Raw genomic sequence first — 26,639 nt, 5'->3', positions numbered from 1 at the left:
AAATAACTATCACATCATTGACAGTGTGACTATCACACCCATTTCAATAACTTCAGACGTGCAGCAGCGGCTTCGGTCCACGAAGAGCGACGTATAACCGGAGCCCGCGAGCTAACTCTGATGTTGGGCGGACTTCCTCCGAGCTCGGATATTTCTACGACGAGGTTAGCAGGCTAACTTTAGCCCCGTTATTGATTTCTCGTCACAGAAATGTCACACTGACACACAGCCTGTGGCGTGTATGTGTCCCTTATGCATAAAGACAGAACAATCATCATCCATCGTCTTTGTCTTGCTCCAGTATTGTTGACGTTTTAAGATTTTATGCTAAGGAAGCTAGCTAGGTAAACGTTGCTAGTTCGCGTTAGGGGTATGTTTCAGATATGCTACGGTAGTTTAGTGGTGACCAGCTGGACTGGATGCTACAGTTTCTGTTATACAGTGTAAATGTGGTTGGTGAAAAATCCACAGGGTTTGTCTTTAAGGGGAAGGTGTTTATGGCGCTGGTTCAAAACAGGCAGAGATGGATTATTAAAAACAGGCCTTTTGGGCATGAGCCCAAGGGATGCGAGGGTCCCCAGCACTGCACCTGCAAAATCGCAAATAGCTGTAGATTTAAAGGGGGAACGCGGGAGACCTGTACCCCCAGTAAGTAAAATATCTGTATCTACAAAAATCTCCTGAAATCGTCTGATGTTCAATCATTTCTCAGACAGGACCCTCATTTCCCCATCTTAAATTGTGTTTCTCCCAATACTCAATCGAAACCTTTGCCCACCGCAGAGAGAGCCAGCTACACAAACACAAAAAGTGCGAACATGGTGAAAAGGAAAGAAACACCCAAAAAGATTACACTGCAACAGATACTCAAAAATGAACAGAGACAACAAAGGTCTGCACAGATTCACATCAGTACAATTATGTTATTATCTGTGACTCTGAATGCAGGGGAGAAACATAACAAGGAGAAAAAGGTTCCATTGCTATGAGCGTGACATCATTGTTTATTAATGCACAACTGTCAGAAATGCATGCTGGGACTGACAAGCTGGGAGGCATGTTTCTCATTCTTGAAATTCTTAAGACCAGTTCTTGTTGCTGTTCTTAGTAAAGAGAAGCAAAATGTTAACAACCACAAAGAAATTAACCAAAACTACTACAGATTTAAATAAATAAATTAAAATAAACTAAAGTAAGATGTAAAAATGACCCCCAAAACCACAAATGGATACACAGTGATAATACAAAAGGGCACAAAATGACCAGTAGTTAGAAAATGACTATAAACTGCTCTTACTCCTGAGAGGTGCTGACGGGAATATCTTTTCTCACACACACACACACACTGCAGCACTGAACATTTGTATGTATCACACAATGTACTTGCATGTGAAATTAGAGCAGGTCACAGTCTGGTGAAGTCCTTCCTCCTGCGTGTTTTACTCAGGCAGCACTTTCCCCTAAAGCAAATGTGGCATTTCCAGTTCTTTACAGTGCACCTGCATTGCGCTGTCCTGTCATATGTTACATGTGAGAAAAGGCAACTGCACACAATTATCTGACCTGATTGAACCTGAATTGTACAGACTTTTTCTGAAAATCACTTTCAATAGCACGTTGATAAGTCTTTAATAGGGTTCCACTGTTAATCACCTTTAATTTCAATCACAATTTTGGCCTCCCAGCATTAAATTAACTTGATTAACCGATATTGAAAATGCATACTTCACCAATATAATGCAAAGCAAAAGATAATCATGTGGTTCTTAAATTAATGCCAAAGATATAGTGAAGTCAACAGTGCTTTCGGATTTTATTTGGCCAAAGACGTGTCCAATAAACACCAGGTAACAAAGATTTATTGCCTAAAGATATGTGAAAGTCTTGTGCAGGTTTTGTTACTGCGCAAAACATGGGGAACTGTAGAGGGAACTCAAAGCTGTTGAGTACTTTTCTGCAAGTTTTATTCACATCAGGCAGGTACAGTGAAGGGAGTGAAAATCTTTCACCTTTGCTTTGTGAAGATCTGCTTGAAACAGGTGAATAAACACCTTATATGTCTGTAAAGAAATTATCACGAATGCAGCAGAATATAAAATTGGAAGCCTTTGTGATAAACTTTTTTTTTTGTCACATACACATATATTTTTTTAAGATATTCACGTGATGGAGGATGAATTTTATTTTGAAGTAACGATTTGTATATTAGTTGGAATGTAGCGTGACATGGATGTGGAAGCATTTACATGTTAAAATTCTTATGTTTATATTTTGGCCATAATCGTGGAGCTGTAGTCGCTGCTTTAATCTAGTCCAGGTGATTTTCTTCCTCTGTGGATGACTGAAACTGCCAAAATTTAAAAAAGAAACCACTCGTTTACTTTTATATCAAACTTTATAAAAAAAGAAGGGAAGGGGTGCACATAAGACATCTAAAATTGGTAAATGCAAAGCTCAAATAATATGTGAATGAAATAGGAGCTGAATTCAAGTATATTTACAAAGTGAAATGAAGAAGCATAAAAACTGCTCAGCTACCACAGTTTCTTCAAAAACACTTAGTATACACAAGAAAAATCACATGCTGTGTCTGGATTGTTGTGGTACAGCATCCAGCAGTAGTTGGCCATCATGCTACAATTCCTGAAACCTTGGTAGTGACGCTCTATTAACTGAATATCCTGATGAAAACGCTCTCCCTGTTCATCGCTCACCATGACAACATTTTCTGGAAAGAACTCAAATTGTGAGTGCAGGATGTGTATTTTCAATGACATGCGACAGCCCAGCTTCTGGTAGGAATCGAGCAGATGCTGAACTTCTTCCTTGTATCCAGGAGACTTGTGGATGTCCAGAAAGCTTTTGCAGAGCCACTTGAACACCACCCAAGCTTCAAACTCAACTGTTGAGAGAGTTTGTTTGTATCTTTCATCCTGCAAAACAGACTTGCTTTCTTCTTCTGGTGACCTCCTGGGAAGTCCTCATCATGGCGCAGGCAGTTAAGAAAGTTGTGAATAAAGTTCCTGCATTAGTCGGCGCCGCTCTTACATACTCCAAACCCCAGCTAGCGACTTTCTGGCACTACGCCCAAGTGGAGCTGGTCCCACCGAACCCAGCTGAGATCCCCAAAGCCATAGACGCTGATGGGGTGGCTGTAGAGCAGGTCATATACTGATCGGAAGGTTGGTGGTAGGGGTGGGCGATATAAACGATATATGATAGGAACGATATAAATTTGGCCAACAATAGAGATTTTGACTATACTGCTCTATCACGATAGCGCAGCTTGATGACATCATCAACCTGCGCCTGTTTTGATCGAAAGCATCGCAGTGGCTACAACCATTATCATCTGCAAATTATGCCGAAAGTCACAGCAAAGAGATGAAGCACTTTTGAAATATGGGGAAAGCCAAAAACTGCGCTTCCTCCACTTCCGTAACATTGATTCATTAATGTTGAATTCTCTCGCAGCTGCTCTATTCCCATGTTGTTGCAGTATATTAATAACTAACCTTGTATAGAGATTGAAAATGTGACGTCATTTAGGGACAAAACCGCAAAGAATTCTGGGAACTCGTGGCAAGAGGTACTAGCGCACGCAGGCTTTAAATTGAAATCAGTTACACAGCAATAAAAAGAAACACAAAAAATGGCAAGAAGCTGTTGTATCATTAACTGCAATAGCAAGTCGCATGTCAGCCACGGGAAGAGATCGGTTGTTATCGGATTACGTCGTTGAAGAGAAATTGTTCAAGTCATGTTTCCAAAGTAACAAAGAGCCAATGGATGGCCTGGGTTGCAGCCATTCAAAGACCAAATATAACGTCCCAGAACACTCCAGCTCACATGTTAGTCTGCTCCAAGCATTTCCACGAAGGTCAGAGTTTTGTAGTAGTTAATACGTCATTTTTCATAACATAATTGGTGATATAGGTTACAAGCAAGTCTGGCGCTGAACAGAAATTGTCGCGCTATGCTCCTTTGTTTATTGTGCATAAATAGTGAATTGTCCTGACACAATATTACGTTTCGCTTCTGTTATTACCATGTTACATTGACAAAAACATATATTTTTATTCACAGGGTAAAACGTTTTTTTTTTTTGTATCACTAATTGCCCAGTACGATTACAGCATACAATATTATTGTCACTGCTACATTTCTGTAATGCGTACCAGAAATTATTTCCACTGCTAATTAATTAACGTTAAGCTCAAAGGTCCTATTAATAAACGGTTAACGAATGTGTATTTATGAAGACGATTTGTGAGACTGGTAAACTTACCTTTGTTCGTACGATGGTCTTTCATTCTACACGGTGCATTTCAAGGTCCTGTACCCATCCGTCGGTAAACTGTACCTGGGCTTGTTGCAGTGACCTGTAGTTACTAAACTTCATGAGTGTATGCACTCACTCCAAGAACCATATAATTATAAATATGAGCGTGGTGAAAGTTGGGCAGCACGCTAACGTCTTTTGTCCACTCTGTGTGCTCGTAAGTAGGGCTGGGCGATATGACCCAAAATTTATATCTCGATATTTTTTAGCTGGATGGCGATATAAGATATATATCTCGATATATTTTTTAAAGCCATAAAGTAAGAACAAAAAGACAGTTCTTAGTCAAAGCTGTGTCCCAGATGTCACACAGGCACTTTTATTAACATAGAGCATAGATGTACATAAAATTTACTCAAAAATAAATTATGAGCATTTATTAAATAATAATGCTCCATAAATAAAAGAAAACAGTGTTGTTTTTCTGCATAACAAAAAGCTCACAATTGTGCAGTCAAAATGTAAACTAAAAGACGCTGAGCACAATAACAAAGACAGATTTCACAGCTGCTCTGTTCCCAACTTGTACTGCGTGACTGACAGCCTGGAGTTTGAAATCTGCTTCGCAACCACGTCTCTTAACAGGTGCCATTTATGGTCCTTATACACAGTAAGGTGGATATTACGTTGAAGCACAGTATGTATCACTCCGCGAGGCTCAGCCGTAATGCTCCGACAAACCATCAAGCGGTGCAGCTCCGTCCGTAGCTTACCAAAGTCGTACTAAAACATTTTTTGACAGATTGCTGAGCGCTGTGTTCCACATAAAATCGGTTCGCGGCCATCAAGCACAACCAGAATTCATACATAAGGCGCGCTATCAACTTTTGAGAAAATGAAAGGATTTTAGTCCGTGCAGCACCTCTGGGCTGCATGGCATTAGCGTGGTTAGCTCGTTAGCGTGGTTAGCTAGCTAACACGTTGACGCCGTCCAGTAACTCATTAACGGAGATTTGCCGTGTCCATCTTGTCGCTTCCTGCAGGTGAAGCGATGGGGGAGGAGGGGGAGTTGTGTTCAGTGAAGGAGAGGCAAGTCCGAGTAACGTTGCGAAAAGACGAAAGTGGACGAAAGAGAGGGAAACTTGCGGCTCCACAAGTATAATTATAACGTAACATAGACTATATCGATATAAAGGATATTGTCACATCTTATATCTCGTATAAAAATATATCGATATTTTTTAAAAACTCGATATATCGCCCAGCTCTACTCGTAAGGGTCTAAACCTTTCACTCCTTTGATTTTGTCCTCGTATATTTTCTTTGACTTTTCATCAAGTCTGTCTTTGTACGGACCGGCATTGTTCTCCTTCGTTTTGTACATTCCTTTTTTGGGGGGCAAAGAAAAACCAAGAAGGTATTGGAGCCAGAGAATGAACGTTTTGCGGTCCTGAGTTCCCAGCATGCAATGCGCGAAAGTCACGTGGTCTGTCAATCTCTATAGTGGATGAATAATCTCAGTTGTTCTCCTGACTGAAGTTTGGCCCGTGTATAGCATCCTGCTATGCGATTGCATTTGTCCCTAACCACCAGAATCCCTCACGTTAACTTTTATCGAGTGGAAAAAAAAGTTGACGTTCATCCTCCAGCTTCACTGTGCTAATGTTATGCTAACACTGTGCTAATGTTATGTTGCTAGCAATCACATAGCACAACATTATAGCTGTGTCCCAAAACGTCGGCTGCATTCTTCGGAGGACCCGGCCTTCGCGGTCTACATGGGCCAGGTCCACAAAGGTTTAAGCAAATCCTTCTGCTTAAACCTCGAAGCAAGAAGTTCTGCTTTGTCTTTCGACAGGTTTAGAGCACAAACAAGATCGTTCAGCTCTGTTTGTGTAAAAGTCTCTGAATCTTCATTGGCCATGTAATCAGGATCTGATGACTCTGGATTGTAACCAGATGCAGCTTGACCGTGTTCCTCGTCACCTTCTACAGAAGCTAATCCATCATATGCCAGTACAGGAACAGGCAGTAAGTCATCATGAGGAACAGGCCTTATTGCAGATTCCAGACTGGGATATACAATTTTTTGAAAATCCTGTTGTATTCACGCGGCAAAGATAGGAATCGCTGAGATGATCTCACTGTTCCAGCCACACCATCGGGATTGCAAGTGGCATTTCGCAGATTTAAGCTGTCACGCAGTCCATTGGAACAACTGTTGCAGATGACATGTGGAGCCCAAGATTTATCCTGGTCATCCAGTGGATAAAGTACAACTTGTACATCATCTTAAGGTCTGTGGTAATTGGGCGACGTCGTGAATGAACTGCACGTAACTGAAAGTGTCTGGATGATTGATACAATTTCTAGGCATGGTAACAACTGAAATCAATCACAGTTAATTCAGTCTGTAACATAAAACACAGGGAACTGTCATTAAATCTGGCAATACGCTTATGGTTAATTATTCCAACTATCATGCAATATGTAACTAGCTTCATCACAGAAGCTACGCGCTTAAAAAAAACTAAACACAGATTTGAAATCGGCATGAAAAACCCACATAAACTTATCTCTGATGACTTTGACCTGTTGACCTGTATTATTGTGTCCTTAATGTTATGCAGCTATCTGCCACCACATGGAAATGTTCATACATTTCCAAAGAGTCTGAGCTTTACTTTGAGGAAAGACCCATAGTTATGCTCCTCTCCTGTCTTCCTGCAGCTGGCGGCTCTTCATCCCATCCTACTGAACACCTTGCTCAGGGGCTTCACTCAGTCAGTCATTGTAGCTCTGTCAGTCTGCACGGCGACTGTGTTAGACCAGCCTGACAGCTTTCATCAGAGGCCACGAGCAGCCAAAGCCAATGGTAAGCACGGCTCGGGGACCTTAGAGCCGCATATTCTGGAGAGTCGGTGCGCTGCCTTCCAGTATCGAGCCAGCAAGTATTTAGAAGGAGGTGAAGGTCCTCGACTCAGATCCTCAAAGCTAGCAATGCCTGGCCCCACACCGACCCTCAGCAAAGCTCGGGTTTACACCGACGTTAATACACAGAAGAACAGAGAGTACTGGGACTATGATGCTCATGTGCCAAACTGGAGGTATATATATACATGTTGGCTTCGTGAGAGCATGATTTTTTTAATGAATTTTTAATCACTGCCAAAGTGTTTTTGCTTTTCTCAGTAATCAAGACAACTATCAGCTGGTGCGTAAACTGGGCAGAGGGAAGTACAGTGAAGTGTTTGAGGCCATAAATGTGACCAATAACGAGAAAGTGGTGGTGAAAATCCTCAAGGTAAGCACTAGACTGACTTTTTTGCTAGGGCTGCGTGTGTGTGTGTGTCTGTTTTTTACCTTTTATACCTACAATCTCTAATTTGTATTGTGGTAACATGAGTCTTCTCGCTTTGGCAGTTATCCATTTCTGAAAACCTCATCAAATCCACAAACATTTTTAAAATGTCTTCTGTTAAATCTTTTCTTGGCACTTGCTGACTTTTCTTTGTCAGATTACTTTCTTTAATCCTGTCAAACCTTACATTGTACTCTGGCATCATCTATTGGTCAAATGGTTTATGAACAGCCTGTGGCATCAATTTACTTCTGGATCCCATCAGTCTGGAGAGAATGCCTCCCCCTCAGAAAACCAGCTGGATGAATGTGTTTCTCTCTGGTTCCCACTGATCAGTTCCATTACTTAGTGGGGATGGTCGGTTGTAGTCCTGTTTCCCTGTATGACTTGCAGCAGGATGAAGGTGGTCTCTGGGACTACTGGGATCTGGCATCTCCCTGGGAGCTGCAGTTGCTGTTTTGGGGTGTCTGGGTCTCTGCCTCAGTTGGTAGCGGTGGGGACTGGGGTGGGTGCTGCCTAGCAATCTTAGGGTGTGGGGCCTGGGGTCCTTGTGGTGGTGGGTCCTGATCCCAGGCTGGATGGCTGCCCAGGTGCCCGGGGTTGCCTGGTGTCCGGCTGGGTACCTTCTTGCACAGGGTTGGTCTGCACCCCGTTGACTGCCTTGCAGTGTAGTGTGTGTTAGCGCACGTTGGGATGTCTGGTCTGCACCATGGCGGTCGTGTGTAACTGCAAGCCCATTGGATGGGGTAGGGTGTCCAGGTTATGGGGGCAACCGTTGCTGGGTGCAGCTCGTCCAAGACCCAGATGAGTGTGCCATGTCCCTTTTGCTGTGTGTCTGTTGTAATTGAGTGGTCTCTTTGGGCTCATCTGCACACCCCTGTGGTGGGGCGTGGGAAATGGGGTGCACACTGAGCCACTTGTTTGCTGCTTCTCTCCTTCTGGTCTAGTGCTCTTGTCCTCCTGGTCTTACATATCCCAGCACTCCCTCATACGGCACATTGTTCATACAGTGTCACAGTGGGTAGAGCAGTCATATGGGTGGATTTGCTGAGCCTGGTATTGGAGGAAGGGGTTCACCTCCCCTACCACTCCCCACTGGACGTTGCTGTTGCTTTGGGATCCTGAACTCAGCTCACACCGGGGTGGCAGGCCTCTAGTGGGATTGGCTGCCCATCGCCCCTGGTCCTGGACTCCCACCCCTGCTGGGGGGTAGTATTGCTTCTCACCCTCTTTTCAAGTGTATTTTGTGACACATACACACTCACAAACTTTCACGCTCTTATGTACCGGGGCGATTGTGGCTCAAGAGTTGGGAGTTCGCCTTGTAATCGGAAGGTTGCCGGTTTGAGCCCCGGCTTGGACAGTCTCGGTCGTTGTGTCCTTGGGCAAGACACTTCACTCGTTGCCTACTGGTGGTGGTCAGAGGGGCCGGTGGCGCCAGTGTCCGGCAGCCTCGCCTCTGTCAGTGCGCCCCAGGGTGGCTGTGGCTACAATGTAGCTGCCATCACCAGTGTGTGAATGTGTGGATGACTGGTTGTGTAAAGCGCTTTGGGGTCCTTAGGGACTAGTAAAGCGCTATACAAATATAGGCCATTTACCATTTACCTGTGCATTTTCAAGATTTTGTTCCAGGTGCTGTATTATTAGAGCTGGGCGATATGAGATTTTTTCATATCACGATATGTTTTTTTCATTTCAGGCGATAACGATATCTATCACGATATAAGCCAAATAACTATATTTGTAAGATTTAAATGTGCCGTTGCTCACAAGTAAAATGTGAAATAATCAGCAGCTTGTTTTTAAATATTTATTTCCCATAATAAGTTCAACAGGGTAGATGTACTTAAGGAACATGAGACTTTTTCAGATAAATAAAGGCAAATATTGCAAACTACACAAAAGGCAGCCGCTAAAGCGTTTAAGTTTCAAAATAGAACAAATGAAACAGACTAAATTGTCAATTCCACTTAGAAACAAAGTATTAATTCTAAAAATAAATCTTAGTTTGTTTTACAGAAGAACAGACAAAACTGACTAACTTTTGTCAATATCAAATAAACTGAGAACTAAAAGGAAATTCTCAATCTCTCCTTGTTGTATAGCTTAGCTTTTCAAACAGTTTTAACAGTTACTTTAGTCTGACAAAAGCCGAATGACGAATTAGCGCTTCCAGTCAGAGACTGAGGCTACGTCCACACGTACACGGGTATTTTTGAAAACGGAGATTTTCCGTTTTCGTTTTAAAAAATAATCCTGTCCGCACATAAAGGGAGAAATGAAGGAAAACGCTGCTATGAACATGCCAAAGCAGCAGGTGGCGCTAGATTCCTAACCGTGCAGAAATGTTGGCCAATCAGAAGTCTAGAAGCCTCGGTGGGAAAAAGTAAACAAAGCTGCGGCATAGAAGCAGAACCGAGTCGTATGTGTGGACAGACAGTAACTGTGTGTATGTGTAAGCATTTAAACACTGCAGAGAGTAGAATTAACAGTATTGTAGAAATTCATTTCACCGAAACAATAACGTGGCGCACAGTGTGACGCATGCACCAGTTTATTGTATTTCCAGACTTGCTTTCGGCACAATTTACAGTGCACGCTACTCTGTTTTTTGTCAGACTTGAAATAGCCGAAATACCTTCAAACTACGGAACTTCTATGGCTCTTCCGTTCGACAATCTCTCCGGCATTGGAACCATCATCTGTTTTCTCTTCGGTCACGCTCGGTTGATTTTTCTAGTCGGCACACTCATTTCCTCCATTATGCGCTGGCTCCATTACCCGCTGGCTGCTTCCCAAACAAACACACGTGCGGCTTGGCACTTGTGCTGTACGTAACAAGTGACGCGACGTGACGCTGCGGCTGTGATTGGTTCGGCTCTGCGCTACTTAATTTGGATTGGCTGACCTTTTTTTTTTTTTTTTTTTTTTTTTTTTTTAAGAGGACAAGAGCGGCGAGGTCTATCGCGATAGCTTAATTTCTCTATCGAGTAAAAGTTATATCGCGATACATATCGTTATCGTTCTATCGCCCAGCTCTATGTATTATTGTTTTTGTTTTAAGGTGCACTAACTGGCGATGTATTGTGCATTTCTGTTTGTACCCTGTCGTTTTATTACACCCCACCCCATTTTTTTTCCCTTTCTACTACCCATCCTGTCTTATACATTATCAAACTGTATACCAGAGGAGCCTATAGAGAATTTATAGAGCTGATCTTGGAATAACAAGTTGTTTGGCTCAACAGTGCATTCAGATCATAACTCTGGTTGCATAAGCTGCCAGACAGGACAGGAGTTAACAAAAAAAAAAGGCTGTGGCATCAACAGCCAAGTGAATGAGATACCCAACACTTTACCAAATAATAGGGGTGCAACGATACACAAAATTCACGGTTCGGTTCGGTTTGATACTTTCAATACAAAAAATGTTCATGCTTTTTTAATTTGTCATTTATTAAAATTATAAATATATATTTTAACTCAAATGTACAGTTCTTAAATTTAATGTTGCTGAAACAACAAAGTAATAAAATAATAAATCTATCTGATCGAGAAATCACTCATCTTTGGAAAAGAGAGTTTATTACAGAGAAATGGCTCTTTCAAAAATAAAAGCTATACTATCCGCTTCTTCTGGGCTATATTCTCAGCAGCATATTAAACATATCAGGTCCCCATAAGCAGAATCATGTGCTAACGGCTGTCTAATGACTCGGCTAAAGTTAGTAGCATGCTTGTTGTTTTTGTCTGCTTCCACTTGTCTTTGCACTAGGATGATGTCGACATAAATGTGCAGTCATATTTGTTGTGTTCCCACTAGTGCTGTCAGCGTTAATCTTAAATGACGTTAACGCCACAACACGGCAAATCTCCGTTAACGAGCTACCGCGGATCGCCCCGTGCGTGGGGCTCGACGGCGTCAACACGTTAACGAGCTAACTGCGCTAAAGCACTAGTTCCCACCCATGTAATTGAGCATTGCATGGCACATCCGACATACTGTTTTACTTTAGTCCATGACGCGCTTACCTTCAGGGTCATACGTCACATGAAAACCAAAATAGTTCCAAACGCCAGATCTGAATGAGGGTGGGGGAGGTTCAATTTGCCATGTTGCAACGAGCTTAGCTTCTGTCTTGCTAGCTTACGCTGCGCTCAGTGGATCTGCACTCGACAGTGCAGCCTAGGCAGAGTAGTCGAATGCAGATCCACTGAGCTCTCAACACAGCATCGTCAGAAGAAAAGTTGATCAAATAAATAAAAAATTTTGTATTGTTCGATACATATGCGTACCGAACCGAAAGCACTGTATCGAACGGTTCAATATCGATACGAGTATGAAGCGCCTTGAGGCGACTTTTGTTGTGATTTGGCGCTATATAAATAAAATTGAATTGAATTGAATTGAATTGAGTATTGTTGCACCCCTACCAAATAACTATGCAGTTAATGCTACAGAAACCCTTAAGTAGAATATAAAGGTAAAGAAGCTAAAGAACATAAAGAAGCTGTTGATGATCTAGAAAAAATCAGCAGGAATATTTAATAAGTAGATATTTTTGTGCCGTGACAAGCTTTTATTAACACATGATGCAAATGAAGGTAAGTTCAGTGTTTATGTGGTATCACTTTATGGTTATTGTAGCAGCTTTATTGTAACTATTTCTGTCATCCACAGAACATTTAAACATTTTAAATGAGCAGCATAATGTTGGAAATACTGTGTGTGTGTGTGTGTGTGTGTGTGTGTGTGTGTGTGTGTGTGTGTGTGTGTGTGTGTGTGTGTGTGTGTGTGTGTGTGTGTGTGTGTGTGTGTTTGGATGCCCAAAGATGGATTCTCTCAGCAGCGCCCTATTTTCATTTTCACTTATTTCCATTGTGCTGACTATGAGTGTCCATCTCTACTCAGCCTGTCAAGAAGAAGAAGATCAAACGGGAAATCAAAATTCTTGAAAACTTGCGAGGAGGAACCAACATCATCCGCCTGGTGGACACGGTCAAAGACCCGGTGGTGAGTTGTGAAAACCGGCAGCTGCATGCGTGCGTGTGAGCCATGTAATCCAGTCATGCTTGTAACTCAGTGATACCTGCTGTTCTCCTCAGTGAAGCCATGTGTTGTCCTCTCTTTGCAGTCCAGAACACCAGCGCTAGTCTTTGAGTACATCAATAACACAGATTTTAAGGTACTCAAGTTTGGACTACCAGCAGGGTTACCATCCATGCAAACACGTTGATGTCCATTATTAATAACATGAATAACCCTCCAGTTATTGCTCCACATGTGTAGAGGCCAGCTGCTCACATCAGAACACTTTTTATACATTGATGTCTCTCGTGCGGTCCACAGGAGCTTTACCAGAAGCTGACAGACTACGATATCCGTTACTACATGTATGAGCTTCTAAAGGTAATATTACTTTGTTTTCACATGTAAACTGATCCTCACTTTTCAAAGTGGAACTGCAGAGTACCACTCTTCAAATGTGCTGCGGTCACTGAGGGACTTCCTAATTCAGAGTGTGAATCTGTCGCCACAAGGGCCCAGCAGCAGAGCCAGGATTATATCTAATGACACAGCACGAGTCAAATATGAAAGCATCCTTGGGACAGTTTATTCAGGACGTTTTAAGTAAAGTTATAAAACGACTGCTAAACACTTTAGTTTAATAAAAATGAAAGCAAAGTTTGTAAGTGTTAAACAGCCTGCACCGTCACATGATAACATACGAGTCCATATGGACTGCTCCGGGAATACTCACTGATGATAGAACGTCGTTAAACATTCATTCAGATAAGCTGTCCTGAGCATTAGCAGACAAAGCAGTGGCCTCAGTGCTTTTATTAATGCTATCTATGAAAATGTTGAATGCGCACAACCTTTGAATTTGAATGGGACGGACCTGGAGGGGAAAAGTGACTTTTGGAGGTACATTTGAATGGAACGCCACCACGATAAGCACCTCACTAAGCCTGTTCTGTGTGTTCTTCCAGGCTCTGGACTTTTGTCACAGTATGGGGATCATGCACAGGGACGTGAAGCCGCACAATGTGATGATTGACCACCAGCTGAGGAAGGTGCTACTGACGCTTCTATGGGTTGTTTTGTATGCTGGAATGTTGGCAAGTTGTGTGTCTGCAAACACTTGTAGCCCTTTTTCCATTAGGACGTGCTCGGCTCAACTAATTATCCATTACAATCGAGTGCTAGCCACAAGACGTCATTTGTAGTCTAGGCGATGTTACACCTGCTGCTCAGTCTGTGGAGTTTTTGGGTGACGGGTTCATTTTTGTGAGGCTTTCCATCGTTTCCGAGTCCTTAAAAAAAATGGCAGTTTTGATTTTCGTGAAGGAAACACTCCCATACCCTGTCGAGTGACATAACTGACTAACCAGTCAAACACATGCTGTCTGTTGATCGCTTGGAACCCCGGCCAAGTGGGTACTATAAAAGTACCAGATACTGGCCCCTAATAGCAAACCCTAAAAACCATGTCGAGTAGGTACTAGTGGGAGAACGGCTAATACTTGAGCTGTAACTTTGTCAAACCACAATGTGAACCTTCAGAATGGTTCAACAAGACACTGTGTGTAATGTTGTCATTTGTCACATGACATGACAACTCCTCACTGCAGGCATGTCATGTGCCTGCCTGCTTCAAGTCCTCTACCATAATCCCTGTCCCCAAGAAACCTAGGATCACTGAACTAAATGACTACAGACCCGTGGCTCTGACATCTGTGGTCATGAAGTCATTTGAGCGCCTAGTTCTCTCCCATCTCAAGACCCTCACGGCCCCCCTCCTGGACCCCCTGCAGTTTGCATACAGAGCCAACAGGTCTGTAGATGATGCCATCAACATGGCCCTACACTTCATCCTGCAGCATCTGGACTCCCCAGGAACCTACGCCAGGATCCTGTTTGTGGACTTCAGCTCTGCCTTCAACACCATCCTTCCAGACCATCTCCGAGGCAAGCTTTCCCAGATGAATGTGCCTGATCCCATCTGCCGGTGGATCACTGACTTCCTGACGGACAGGAAGCAGCATGTGAGGCTGGGAAAGAATGTCTCGGACTCTCGGACCATCAGCACTGGCTCCCCTCAGGGCTGTGTTCTTTCTCCTCTGCTCTTCTCCCTGTACACCAAATGCTGCACCTCCACCCACCAGTCTGTCAAGCTAATCAAGTTTGCAGATGACACCACCGTTATTGGGCTCATCTCGGACGGGGATGAGTCTGCCTACAGGAGGGAGGTTGAATGTCTGGTGTCCTGGTGCAGCCACAACAACCTGGTGCTGAATGCCCAGAAGACAGTGGAGATTATTGTGGACTTCAGGAAGCACACAGCCCCACTCCCCCCCATCATCCTGACTGACACCCTCATCACCTCTGTGGACTCATTCCGCTTCCTGGGTACCACCATCACCCAGGACCTGAAGTGGGAGCCCACCATCACCTCCGTCATCAAGAAAGCCCAGCAGAGGATGTACTTCCTGAGGCAGCTGAAGAAATTCAACCTGCCAACACGGACGATGATGCAATTCTACACTGCAATCATCGAGTCCATCCTCACCTCCTCCATCACCGTGTGGTACCTGGAGCCACTATCAGGGACAAACAGAGACTGCAGCGTGTTGTGCGCTCTGCTGAGAAGGTGATTGGCTGCAGACTCCCATCTCTGCAGGACCTGTACACCTCCAGGACACTGCGGCGTGCAGCTCGGATCTCAGCTGACCCTTCTCACCCTGGACACAGTCTGTTTGACCTGCTCCCCTCAGGCAGGAGGCTCCGGTCCATTCGCACCAGAACCTCTCGCCATAAGAACAGTTTCTTCCCCTCTGCTGTTGGACACATGAACAATAACCATATGACTGTACCCGCCACTAACACATGACCCTACGCTGTGTTCACTGCATCATTCCATGTTTGGCACTGATCACCACCTGCACTCATGTATATATCATGTATATATCTTTCTACGTAGCACTTTTAATTCTTATTCTTACTTTTATTTTTTCATGTCTATTTAAGCGCAATTTATGACAGTATGTTTGCACTGAAGCACCGCAGCAATTTCCTAATGTTGTAAACCTGCTCAACATTTGGCAATAAAACCCTTTCTGATTCTGATTCTGATTTCTGTTTGTGTGTGACAGCTGCGTCTTATAGATTGGGGTTTGGCTGAATTTTACCATCCCGCTCAGGAATATAACGTCAGGGTGGCCTCGCGCTATTTCAAAGGCCCCGAGCTGCTAGTGGACTATCAGGTATGCTTCCACTCAGCAGAACACGGTCACCTGCCCGTCTCAGTTTTCTCTGAGCTCATTTTTAGTTGTGTGTTGTTCTTTCAGATGTATGATTACAGTTTGGACATGTGGAGTCTCGGCTGCATGTTGGCCAGTATGATTTTCCTGAAGGAACCGTTTTTTCATGGCCAGGACAACTATGACCAGGTGAGAGAGACAACATGAAGTGGTTTTTCAGAAATGTGTGATCCTGCAGGTCAGACACAAAAATGCTATGGTGGGTTATACTTATGCTTTTGAACTATAATAAATTGTAAGCCAATAATAATACATAGTAGTGACCTGAATATAAGCCGTGTGTTTTCTAAGAAAAATCCAGACAGCAGTGAGTCGAAGGAGCTGCTTTAAAAGGAGCGACAGCTTGTTGTGTCAGCCTCCACTTCATGCTCTGAAAGCTGTAACTCAAGACATTTCTACACTAACTGTAACAACAGTTCACTCAATTAGGATAAAACGGCCAACAGATAACATTTTATTTTTAAAAGGTCAGAGTTCAGGTCTTGATGAACAGTGATGTAAAAAGCCACTGACTGACTGTGTTGTCTTTGTTTCTGCTTTCATAAACAGTGTCTTCTGCTGTGACAGTGCACTGACATATTTGAGCCATTAGGGGGCGCACTGACGTGGTATGCATCTTGTTTTCCAGCTGGTCCGCATCGCTAAGGTTCTCGGCACCGATGAGCTCTTTGGCTACCTGCACAAATATCACATAGAACTGGACACTCGCTTCAAAGACATGCTGGGGCAGTGAGTATCGCTGACTTCCTGTAAAACTGCTGAAACATATTCAAATGTATTGAAAGCAGCTCACACCCAAGCAGCTTAATTAGATGTTAATAGTCACTTGTTTCCAGGCAAACACGGAAACGCTGGGAGCAGTTCATCCAATCAGAGAACCAGCACCTGGTGAGTCCAGAGGCTCTGGACCTGCTGGACAAGCTGCTGCGCTATGACCACCAGCAGAGGCTGACGGCGGCCGAGGCCATGCAGCACCCGTACTTCTGTTAGTACCGCGCGAGCCGCAGCACGTCTGCAACAACAGCTGCCTGCTGAAATAATGAGTCACAAATCTGATTTCACTCTCAAGATTATACAAGCTCTTCTTCCATTTTATCAGTTAACTCCATTCACCAAATATAAAGCAGCGATGTGTGACCACAGTGGCCAAACACACAGTAACCTGAAGTTCATCTTCAGCCTTGTGGACCTGATCTGATATTTTCACTCGATCAGCTGATACTCCTTATGATGCTGACAAAGCAACATTTATAGTAAAATACTTTACTCGTCTTCCAGAATCATTGTTTAAAATCAGGAGAATTCTTTTTTTGAGCATGTAGAAATTCACTTTTCAGTTTGCTTTTTAAAAGATAAAAAGCAAAATGTCTCAGTCCACATCAAAGCTGTCTGTTATGTGTACTGATTACAGATGCATGTGCACTGCATGATTATTAATACAGCTTTTCACATCCAGGGTTTCCTTTTTCATCCTTACACATCTGCATTCTTACCTGGGTCATAAATTATACATAAAAAGGGGGGGGGGGGGGGATAAATAAGGGGTGACATCATCTAAATTCATTATAAAAACATTAAGAAAGATGGTGCAATTTGAAAACAAGGACAAAAGTAAAAAAGAGAATAATAACTGGGTTAGAAAAATCCATCAACACAGAAAGCTACAGTGACTTAGAGTTATGGTTTCTCTCACGTCTCTTTCCGTCTCTCAGCTTCTGCTCTTTCTGTGTCCGTAGGCAGGATAAAAGATTGATGTTGTTCCAGGTATTTTGGCCACTGGTAATCAGGTTGTGATGAGGAAGTGCTGTTTTTAAACATGACGTCATTTTTAAAAATTTAACGTGACCCATAACAAGTGATAGCCCGTGCACTCATCAGCAGAGTTTACAGAAGTCATGTCAGAAAGTTGTGCTTGGCCACATCTGCATCTGCTTTCTCTCCCTCTCTCTGTCCTCCTGCCTGAAGACGGCCTAAACAAACGACAAGAAAGCTCACGGAAAACATTTTGTGTTTATGTCTCAGATCCTGTGGTGAAGGAACAAGCAAATGCCAACACAGATGGATCAAAGGCAATAAGCAGCTCCAATGCAACATGATACCCAGAGAACAGGTAAGACACACAACAATACTCTATTTATAATATGTAGAGATGTAGAGGTATGCAAAAGCTTGGATGTGCCACTTTACATGCCATGCCAATGCGTGTGCGAATGATTACAGCCACTGCAGCACGCAGAAGCTACGGGCTTTCCTACAAATGCTGATGCTTTAGTCTGAGTCTGTTTACATATTATTTCTGTGAATGTTAAATATCAACCAAAAACGATACAAAAACAGCACAAGTCGAGCTTCTTCAGAAGGGACCTGAATTTTTATCTAGCAGCACGTAACGTGGTCGTGCATTTGTGCTTCAGGCTGTTTTCTGCATGTGGTAGCAGTTTGTTGTCACCAGGGGGCAGTGTTAGAACATGTTGCATCACCAGGGGTGCCGATGTATGTTGTGTTCCTTTAGTTTATTTCCTACCACAGTGAGCACAGTAATCAATAAAGACAAAACAACTACTTTGGGGTGATGTAAAACTAATGTTTTTTCTTTTTGGAGACTGTGGCGGGGCATGGCCTGCGGTACCGTGCAGGTGCGTCCGCCTCCTCTGCACGGCACCGCAGGCCCCGCCCCGCCACAGAGACATTTTAATCAGCGAGCGCAGTGAAGAGTAGAAAGGAAGCAGTGGAGGAAGGTGCACCTCAGCCTGTTCACTCTGTGAGCTGGCATAAGGCCTGAGACCAAGATTCAAACACTGTAAACTGAAACTGCAGCCAACAGCCTGTCTACACTGTTGTTTTGAAATCTGATGATTTTGTTCACCTCTTGCTCCTCATGTTGACCATCACTGTTATCTTTCCTCTTCACCCGGAATCTTCACGCACTCCATTTAAGACAACTCTGGTTGTCTCAAATTTAAGACAACTCTGGTTGTCTCAAATTTAAGACAACTCTGGTTGTCTTAAATGGAGCTTCTTTATTTACTCAGACACCCTGTGGTGACCCGGGAAAGACTGCGGAACATTACTGGAAAATTTTAGGGTGATTTTAAACTACCTGACTCAAAATAAAATCCTTCACGAGCCAAAGTTATTGTTCCTTAAAATAAAAAGCAGCAGCTGTGCATCAGCATTTGTAGACAGGCTCAGTATGAAATATTTACTGCAACAGAACCTGCTTGGACAAAGCCGGCCTGTTATGAATATCAAATGGTATCCTTTTGCTTGTGTTCTGCTTGCTCACACCTCTGTGATTACAGGATGAGTTTTCAGTATTTGTTTTTCTGTCCATTCAGGAAGAATCTTTATTACCTCAACTTGTGACCTTTTCGTGGCAGAAACCTCTGCCTCCACATCAACAGCCATACTGGAGCAAGATGTCAATTTTGCAGCACAAACAAACACGCACGGAATAAACTCCTCCCAACAAAACCCTGGGAATCTGCGCTGCTTGGTCTGAGTCACAAATAAATCAGATCTGGAATCAGATCTGACCCCTTCACCCTCCTCTTCCTCCTCCTCTTCCTACCTGCCAACATCTCCACTTGTTTTTAAAATGAGCAACGTGACTTGTTGGATGGGTATCAAGCTGGTGTTATTGCTGTGAAGACCTTTGTCGGTTATTGCAGCGACGACTTCAGATCCAGTTGCAGGTTTTAAGCACTGAGTGGCGTGGAGGCTCTTTTCTGCTATGGATAGAACAAAAGCTATATTAAAAGAGAATAAACCATTTTTATTTAAAGGTGTGTCTTTTGGACTTTTATTGTCTCTGAACTGAAATTTATCTTCAAACACTATGGTCCACATTGCTCAGACCTGGTCTCTAAAGTTTAGTGTAGCCAGTAGGGCTGTGTGATATGACAAAAATCTAATATCCCGATATAAGACATTTATCGTCCTGACAACGATATAAATCACAAAATGTAATATTTTCTGTAAATTCTGTAATACTCACCTTGTGTGAAGTGTTTCCAGCTGGGCGTCATGTAGCTGGACTCTAGTGTTTTAACCGATGCATGAAACTACATTTTTAGACGTAAGTTGAAAGAAAATGGTGGCCGTTACAAATTTTGAGTCTAAGGTTTATTTTTTAGCACCTGACGGATCTTTTTTTTCTTCTCATCCGTAAACTCTCTGCATACTCTTTCACTTGATTCAGTTTATTTTGAAAAGTCAACAGGATCTTGAGCTTTATTGTGAAAGGTTTACATGGAAAACAAACAAGCGGACAGCAGAGCCACGCAAACGCAACAATGACTAGCGCTTGTCGTCCATAGTGTGTTTATATTAAATATAAGAGAAAGAGAGAACTTTAATAAATTAATATAGCCAGTACAGTGACCATCAAAACCATGAAAAAATAATGCTGTAAACATTTTATTTTATGACACCACGAAACAAACGATAGCATAAAATGAAACGATAGACGTTTTTATATCATCGTCCAATATATATCGTTATATCGAACAGCCCCAGTAGCCAGTAACTAACTCAGTCCTTGGAGGCTACTGTACCTTATTTTTGTTTCTCACAAGACTGCACAGGTCCTGACGTGACAACTAAAATAACTGTTTATAAGAAACGCTAAGACTAATCTTGACTAACTAAAAAGTTAGTCCCGATTCTTCCTCCGAAGAGGAAGAATCGTGTTCCTCTGCCTTCTATGATTCTGGCCAATGTCCAATCTCTTAGAAACAAAACGGATGAATTACAAGGAAATGTGCTTCATCTACGGGAATACAGGGAGGCTTGTCTGATGGCGCTTACCAAGACGTGGCTGACCGATATGGACAGTGACACTTCACTGCAAATCAGCAGCTTTGGGACCCCTGTCAGATTGGATCGGAACTGTGGAGTAACACGCAAATCCCACGGAGGAGGGCTATGTTTGTATATCAACCAGGGCTGGTGTAATAACTTTACTGTGCCGGAGCGGTTGTGTCTTACCGACTTTCAGTATCTGTCAGGCCATTTTACTTACCGAGGGAGTTCCCTCAAATTTTTGTCACTGTTGTTTACATTCATCCTAAAGCTGACGTTAAAGTTGCTGCCGATGCCATTTTTAAAGTGGTACACAATCTGCAGACTCTCACTTACTCTTGGTGATTTTAACAATTGTAATCTTAAGAAATCACTGAACGATTTCTTTCAATATGTCACTTGTCCTACAAGGCAAAACAAAACGCTGGATTTGTCTTATGGACCAGTTAAGGGGGCATATAAGTCTGTGGCTGGACCTGCGCTAGGTTCTTCAGATCACAATGTTATTCACCTCCTCCCTGCTTACAGATCTGTGATTAGGAGGGAGAAGGCCTGTGTGAAGCGGACTAATGTCTGGACAAAAGACAGTTGTGTTGCCCTTCAGGGGTGTTTTGATTGCACTGACTGGTCCTTGTTTCAAGAGAGCACTTCTGATTTGGATGAACTCACCGATGTGGTGTGTAGCTACGTCTCTTTTTGCAAAGACTCTGTGGTTCCAGTCAGAGAATTTAAGACTTTCCCTAATAACAAACCGTGGCTCTCTAAAGATATTAAGGATCTGATTCTTAAAAGGGAAATTGCTTTTAACGAGGGAGACGTTCCCACTATGAGAATATTGAGGAAGGAGGTGAGGGCTGCAATAAAGATCGCCAAGATGAGGTAAAGAAATAAGATTGAGGCAGAACTCAGCAGTAACAACCTCAAAAGAGCTTGGCTTGGTATGAAAACAATGGCAGGGCTACAGACGAAAGGTAAAAGTAATATTACCTTAGAGGGGTTTACCTCTGACAAACATCTGGCAGACAGTCTTAACAGTTTTTAACCTTCGTTTTGAGAACTTTGACTTCTAGGCAGACCAGCACACTGAGGGAAAAGACCATCACTCCCCCATCAATTTGTATTGATGAGAGGGGGTAGCTAATCTCTTTAGACACACTAAAAGTAAGAGTCCTGGACCTGACAACATCTGTGGACAGGTACTGAGAACTTGTGCTGATCAGCTGAGTGGGATTTTTCACTATATCTTCTCACTTTCTTTAGAGCTACAGACAGTACCTAAGATTTGGAAACATGCTGTCATTGTTCCTGTTGCTAAGGGCAGTTCTCCTAAGGCACTGAATGATTTTAGGCCTGTGGCTCTGACTTCTTTAGTGATGAAGACATTTGAGAAGATAATTAAGAAGGAGATTTTAATGTATGTTGAACACCATCTTGACCCCTTCCAGTTCGCCTGTAGAGCAGGGAGAGGTGTGGAGGATGCTGCTGTCACACTCCTGCATCTCTTGTATAAGCATCTTGAGGCCCCCCACCCACATGCAAGATTATTATTTGCTGACTTTTCATCGGCATTCAATACAATTCAACCCTTCTTACTTGCTGACAGGCTTTACAATCATTTCAAGCTTGACACTAGTCTGGTCGGCTGGGTGACAGACTTTCTGACTAATAGGTCACAATGCGTGATGGTGAATCATGTGTTTTCTGATGTGCTCTCCTCCTCTACTGCATCACCCCAGCATGCTGCCTCTCTGCCCTTCTGTTCATTCTGTACACGAGTGAGTGTTGCAGCAATTTCACGAACAGACACATCCTGAAGTTTGGTGATGACACAGTAATCGTCAGTCTTCTTGTGGGGGCGAGTCAGGCCATGGACAGGTTGTAGATGATTTTGTGAATTGGTGTGATGAGTCCTTCCTTTCACTTAACGTGTCAAAAACTAAAGACATGATTATTGATTTTAGGAAGTCCTCTTATAGCTCATCACCCACTATCATTAAAACTGCCGATATTGGGATCGTTGAGAGTTATAAATATCTAGGTGTGGTACTTGACCATAAACTGTGTTTTGAATCTCATGCTGATGCCACTACTAAAAAAGTTCAACAAAGACTGTTCTTTTTAAGGAAAATGAGATCTTTTAATGTCTCATCTGAGATGTTGTCCTTGTTTTATAGAAGTTTTATCGAATCTGTGATGTCCTTTTGTATCGCTGCCTGGTTTGGTAACCTGACGGTGAAGAATAAGAATCGGTTGGGACTTCTGCTAAAAACTGCTAGCAAAATTTCAGGGCTTGTCTCCTCAATGGCAAATAACTGCCCTTGGACTTTCTATCACTATTATTGTCATTATTATTTTATAGTATTGTTCTGTTTATTTATATCCTGCTGCTAAATTCAGTAAAATCATAATTCACGTCGGCAGTAATGACACCCGGTTACGCCAATCGGAGGTCACTAAAATCAATATTGAATCGGTGTGCAACTTTGCTAAAACAATGTCGGACTCTGTAGTTTTCTCTGGTCCCCTCCCCAATCAGACCAAGAGTGACATGTTTAGCCGCATGTTCTCCTTAAATTGCTGGCTGTCTGAGTGGTGTCCCAGAAACGATGTGGTCTTCATAGATAATTGGCAAACCTTCTGGAGGAAACCTGGTCTTGTTAGGAGAGATGGCATCCATCCCACTTTGGATGGAGCAGCTCTCATTTCTAGAAATATGGACAAATTTATTAAACCCCCCAAAATATGACTATCCAGAGTTGGGACCAGGAAGCAGAGTTGCAGTCTTACACGCCTCTCTGCAGCTTCTCTCCTCCTGCTACCCCCCCAAAAACCCATCTCCATAGAGACTGTGTCAGCTTCCAAACAGACAAAAAAAACAAACTAAAAACCAGCAACAAACAACTTAAACATAAACAATTACAAAGAAAGAACAATAAAGTATCCACATCTGAACCAAAGAGTAAAACAGTGAAATGTGGATTATTAAATATTAGGTCTCTCTCCTCCAAGTCTCTGTTAGTACATGACTTAATAATTGATCAACAAATTGATTTACTCTGCCTTACAGAAACCTGGTTGCAGCAAGATGATTATGTTAGTTTAAATGAATCAACACCCCCGAGTCATTCTAACTACCAGAAATCTCGAAGCACAGGCCGAGGGGGCGGTGTGGCAGCAATTTTTCACACCAGCCTATTAATTAATGAAAGACCAAGACAGACTTTTAATTCATTTGAAAGCCTGATGCTTAACATTGTCCACCCCAGCTGTGAAACTCAGAAACCAGTCTTACTTGTTATCATCTACCGTCCACCTGGGCCTTACACAGAGTTTCTGTCTGATTTCTCAGACTTTATATCTAATTTAGTTCTGAGCTCAGATAAAATAATTATTGTGGGTGATTTTAACATCCATGTAGATGCTAAAAATGACAGCCTCAACATGGCATTTAATCTGTTATTAGACTCAATTGGTTTCTCTCAAAATGTAAAAGAACCCACCCACCACTTTAATCACACTCTAGATCTTGTTTTAACATATGGCATAGAAACTGAACATTTAACAGTGTTTCCTGAAAACCCTCTCCTGTCTGATCATTTCCTGATAACATTTACATTTACAATAATTGATTACACAGCGGTGGAGAGTAGACTTTATCAAAGTAGATGTCTTTCTGAAAGCGCTGTAACTAAGTTTAAGAATATAATCCACCCACTGTTATCATCTTCAATGCCCTGTACCAACACAGAGTAGAGCAGCTATCTGAACGCTACTCCAACAGAGCTCGATTATCTGGTTAATAATTTCACCTCCTCACTACATACGACTCTGGATACTGTAGCTCCTGTGAAAACTAAGGCCTCAAATCAGAAGTACCTGACTCCATGGTATAATTCTCAAACACGTAGCCTAAAGCAGATGACTCGTAATCTGGAGAGGAAATGGCGTGTCACAAATTTAGATAATCATCATTTAGCCTGGAGAAATAGTTTGCTGCTTTATAAGAAAGCCCTCCGCAAAGCCAGAACATCTTACTATTCATCACTGATTGAAGAAAATAAGAACAACCCCAGGTTTCTCTTCAGCACTGTAGCCAGGCTGACAAAAAGTCAGAGCTCTTTTGAGCCAACCATCCCTTTAACATTAACTAGTAATGACTTCATGAACTTCTTCACAAATAAAATTTTTATCATTAGAGAAAAAATTACCAGTAATCATCCCACAGATGTAATATTATCTACAGCTACTCTTAGTACCATTGATGTTAAGTTAGACTCTTTTTCTCCAATTGATCTTTCTGAGTTAACTTCAATAATTACTTCCTCCAAACCTTCAACGTGTCTTTTAGACCCCATTCCTACAAAACTGCTCAAAGAAGTCCTGCCATTAATTAATTCTTCGATCTTAAATATGATCAACCTATCTCTAATGATCGGCTATGTACCACAGGCCTTCAAGGTGGCTGTAGTTAAACCTTTACTCAAAAAGCCATCTCTAGACCCAGCAGTCTTAGCTAATTATAGGCCAATCTCCAACCTTCCTTTCATATCAAAAATCCTTGAAAGAGTAGTTGTCAAACAGCTAACAGATCATCTGCAGAGGAATGGCTTATTTGAAGAGTTTCAGTCAGGTTTCAGAGCTCATCATAGCACAGAAACAGCTTTAGTGAAGGTTACAAATGATCTTCTTATGGCCTCTGACAGTGGACTCATCTCTGTGCTTGTCCTGCTAGACCTCAGTGCAGCGTTCGATACTGTCGACCATAATATCCTATTAGAGCAATTAGAACATGCTGTAGGTATTACAGGTACTGCGCTGCAGTGGTTTGTATCATATCTATCTAATAGACTCCAATTCGTGCATGTAAATGGAGAGTCCTCTTCACACACTGAGGCTAATTATGGAGTTCCACAGGGTTCAGTGCTAGGACCAATTCTGTTTACATTATACATGCTTCCCTTAGGCAGCATCATTAGAAGACATAGCATACATTTTCACTGTTATGCCGATGACACCCAGCTCTATCTGTCCATGAAGCCAGATAGCACACACCAATTAGTTAGACTGCAGGAATGTCTTAAAGACATAAAGACCTGGATGGCCGCTAACTTTCTGCTTCTTAATTCAGATCAAACTGAGGTTATTGTACTTGGCCCTGAAAAGCTTAGAAATATGGTATCTAACCAGATTCTTACTCTGGATGGCATTACCTTGGCCTCCAGTAACACTGTGAGGAACCTTGGAGTCATTTTTGACCAGGACATGTCCTTCAACGCACATATTAAACAAATATGTAAGACTGCTTTCTTCCATTTGTGCAACATCTCTAAAATTAGAAATATCCTGTCTCAGAGTGACGCTGAAAAACTAGTTCATGCATTTATTACTTCCAGGCTGGACTACTGTAACTCATTATTATCAGGATGTCCAAAAAACTCGCTGAAAAGCCTTCAACTAATCCAAAATGCTGCAGCAAGAGTCCTGACAGGGACTAGAAAGAGAGAGCATATTTCTCCTGTTTTGGCTTCCCTTCATTGGCTTCCTGTTAAATCCAGAATTGAATTCAAAATCCTGCTCCTCACATACAAGGTCTTAAATAATCAGGCCCCATCTTATCTTAATGACCTTGTAGTACCATATCACCCTATTAGAGCACTTCGCTCTCGCTCTGCAGGCCTACTTGTTGTTCCTAGAGTATTTAAAAGTAGAATGGGAGGGAGAGCCTTCAGTTTTCAGGCCCCTCTTCTGTGGAACCAGCTTCCAGTTTGGATTCGGGAGACAGACACTATCTCTACTTTCAAGATTAGGCTTAAAACTTTCCTTTTTGTTAAAGCATATAGTTAGGGCTGGACCAGGTGATCCTGAATC

The 26,639-nt window shown here is 42.5% G+C and overlaps 1 protein-coding gene across 2 annotated transcripts; it reads left to right on the top strand.

The window, feature by feature from the left end:
* The first annotated feature begins 52 nt into the window (after nt 1-52).
* Nucleotides 53-19,752, top strand: LOC113008537 (casein kinase II subunit alpha'-like). Of its 2 annotated transcripts, none has more exons than XM_026146029.1 (13): nt 53-164; nt 7,013-7,389; nt 7,475-7,586; nt 12,556-12,657; nt 12,779-12,829; nt 12,994-13,053; nt 13,638-13,721; nt 15,801-15,911; nt 15,996-16,097; nt 16,597-16,697; nt 16,805-16,953; nt 17,991-18,078; nt 19,307-19,752. In XM_026146029.1, exons 2-12 carry the CDS (start codon nt 7,283-7,285, stop codon nt 18,062-18,064), a joined length of 1,053 nt encoding a protein of 350 aa, XP_026001814.1. In that variant the 5' UTR covers nt 53-164; nt 7,013-7,282; the 3' UTR covers nt 18,065-18,078; nt 19,307-19,752. The 2 variants fall into 2 exon arrangements, with proteins under 2 accessions (XP_026001814.1, XP_026001900.1); XM_026146115.1 differs by lacking the exon at nt 53-164 and adding an exon at nt 6,519-6,579.
* The last annotated feature ends 6,887 nt before the right edge of the window (nt 19,753-26,639 follow it).

The sequence above is a fragment of the Astatotilapia calliptera genome, chromosome 1, assembly GCF_900246225.1.
Source record: "Astatotilapia calliptera chromosome 1, fAstCal1.2, whole genome shotgun sequence".
Taxonomy (NCBI): domain Eukaryota; kingdom Metazoa; phylum Chordata; class Actinopteri; order Cichliformes; family Cichlidae; genus Astatotilapia; species Astatotilapia calliptera.
The sequence above is the reverse complement of the archived record's forward strand: the minus strand, read 5'-3'. Positions and strand labels throughout refer to the sequence as shown.

Excerpts from the sequence above, each read along its gene's own strand:
- LOC113008537 (XM_026146029.1), top strand. The coding sequence starts at position 7,283 with ATGCCTGGCCCCACACCGACCCTCAGCAAAGCTCGGGTTTACACCGAC. Across the intron at positions 16,698-16,804 it reads TTCAAAGACATGCTGGGGCA|GCAAACACGGAAACGCTGGG; the intron begins GTGAGTATCGCT and ends ACTTGTTTCCAG. Across the intron at positions 16,954-17,990 it reads CATGCAGCACCCGTACTTCT|ATCCTGTGGTGAAGGAACAA; the intron begins GTTAGTACCGCG and ends TTTATGTCTCAG.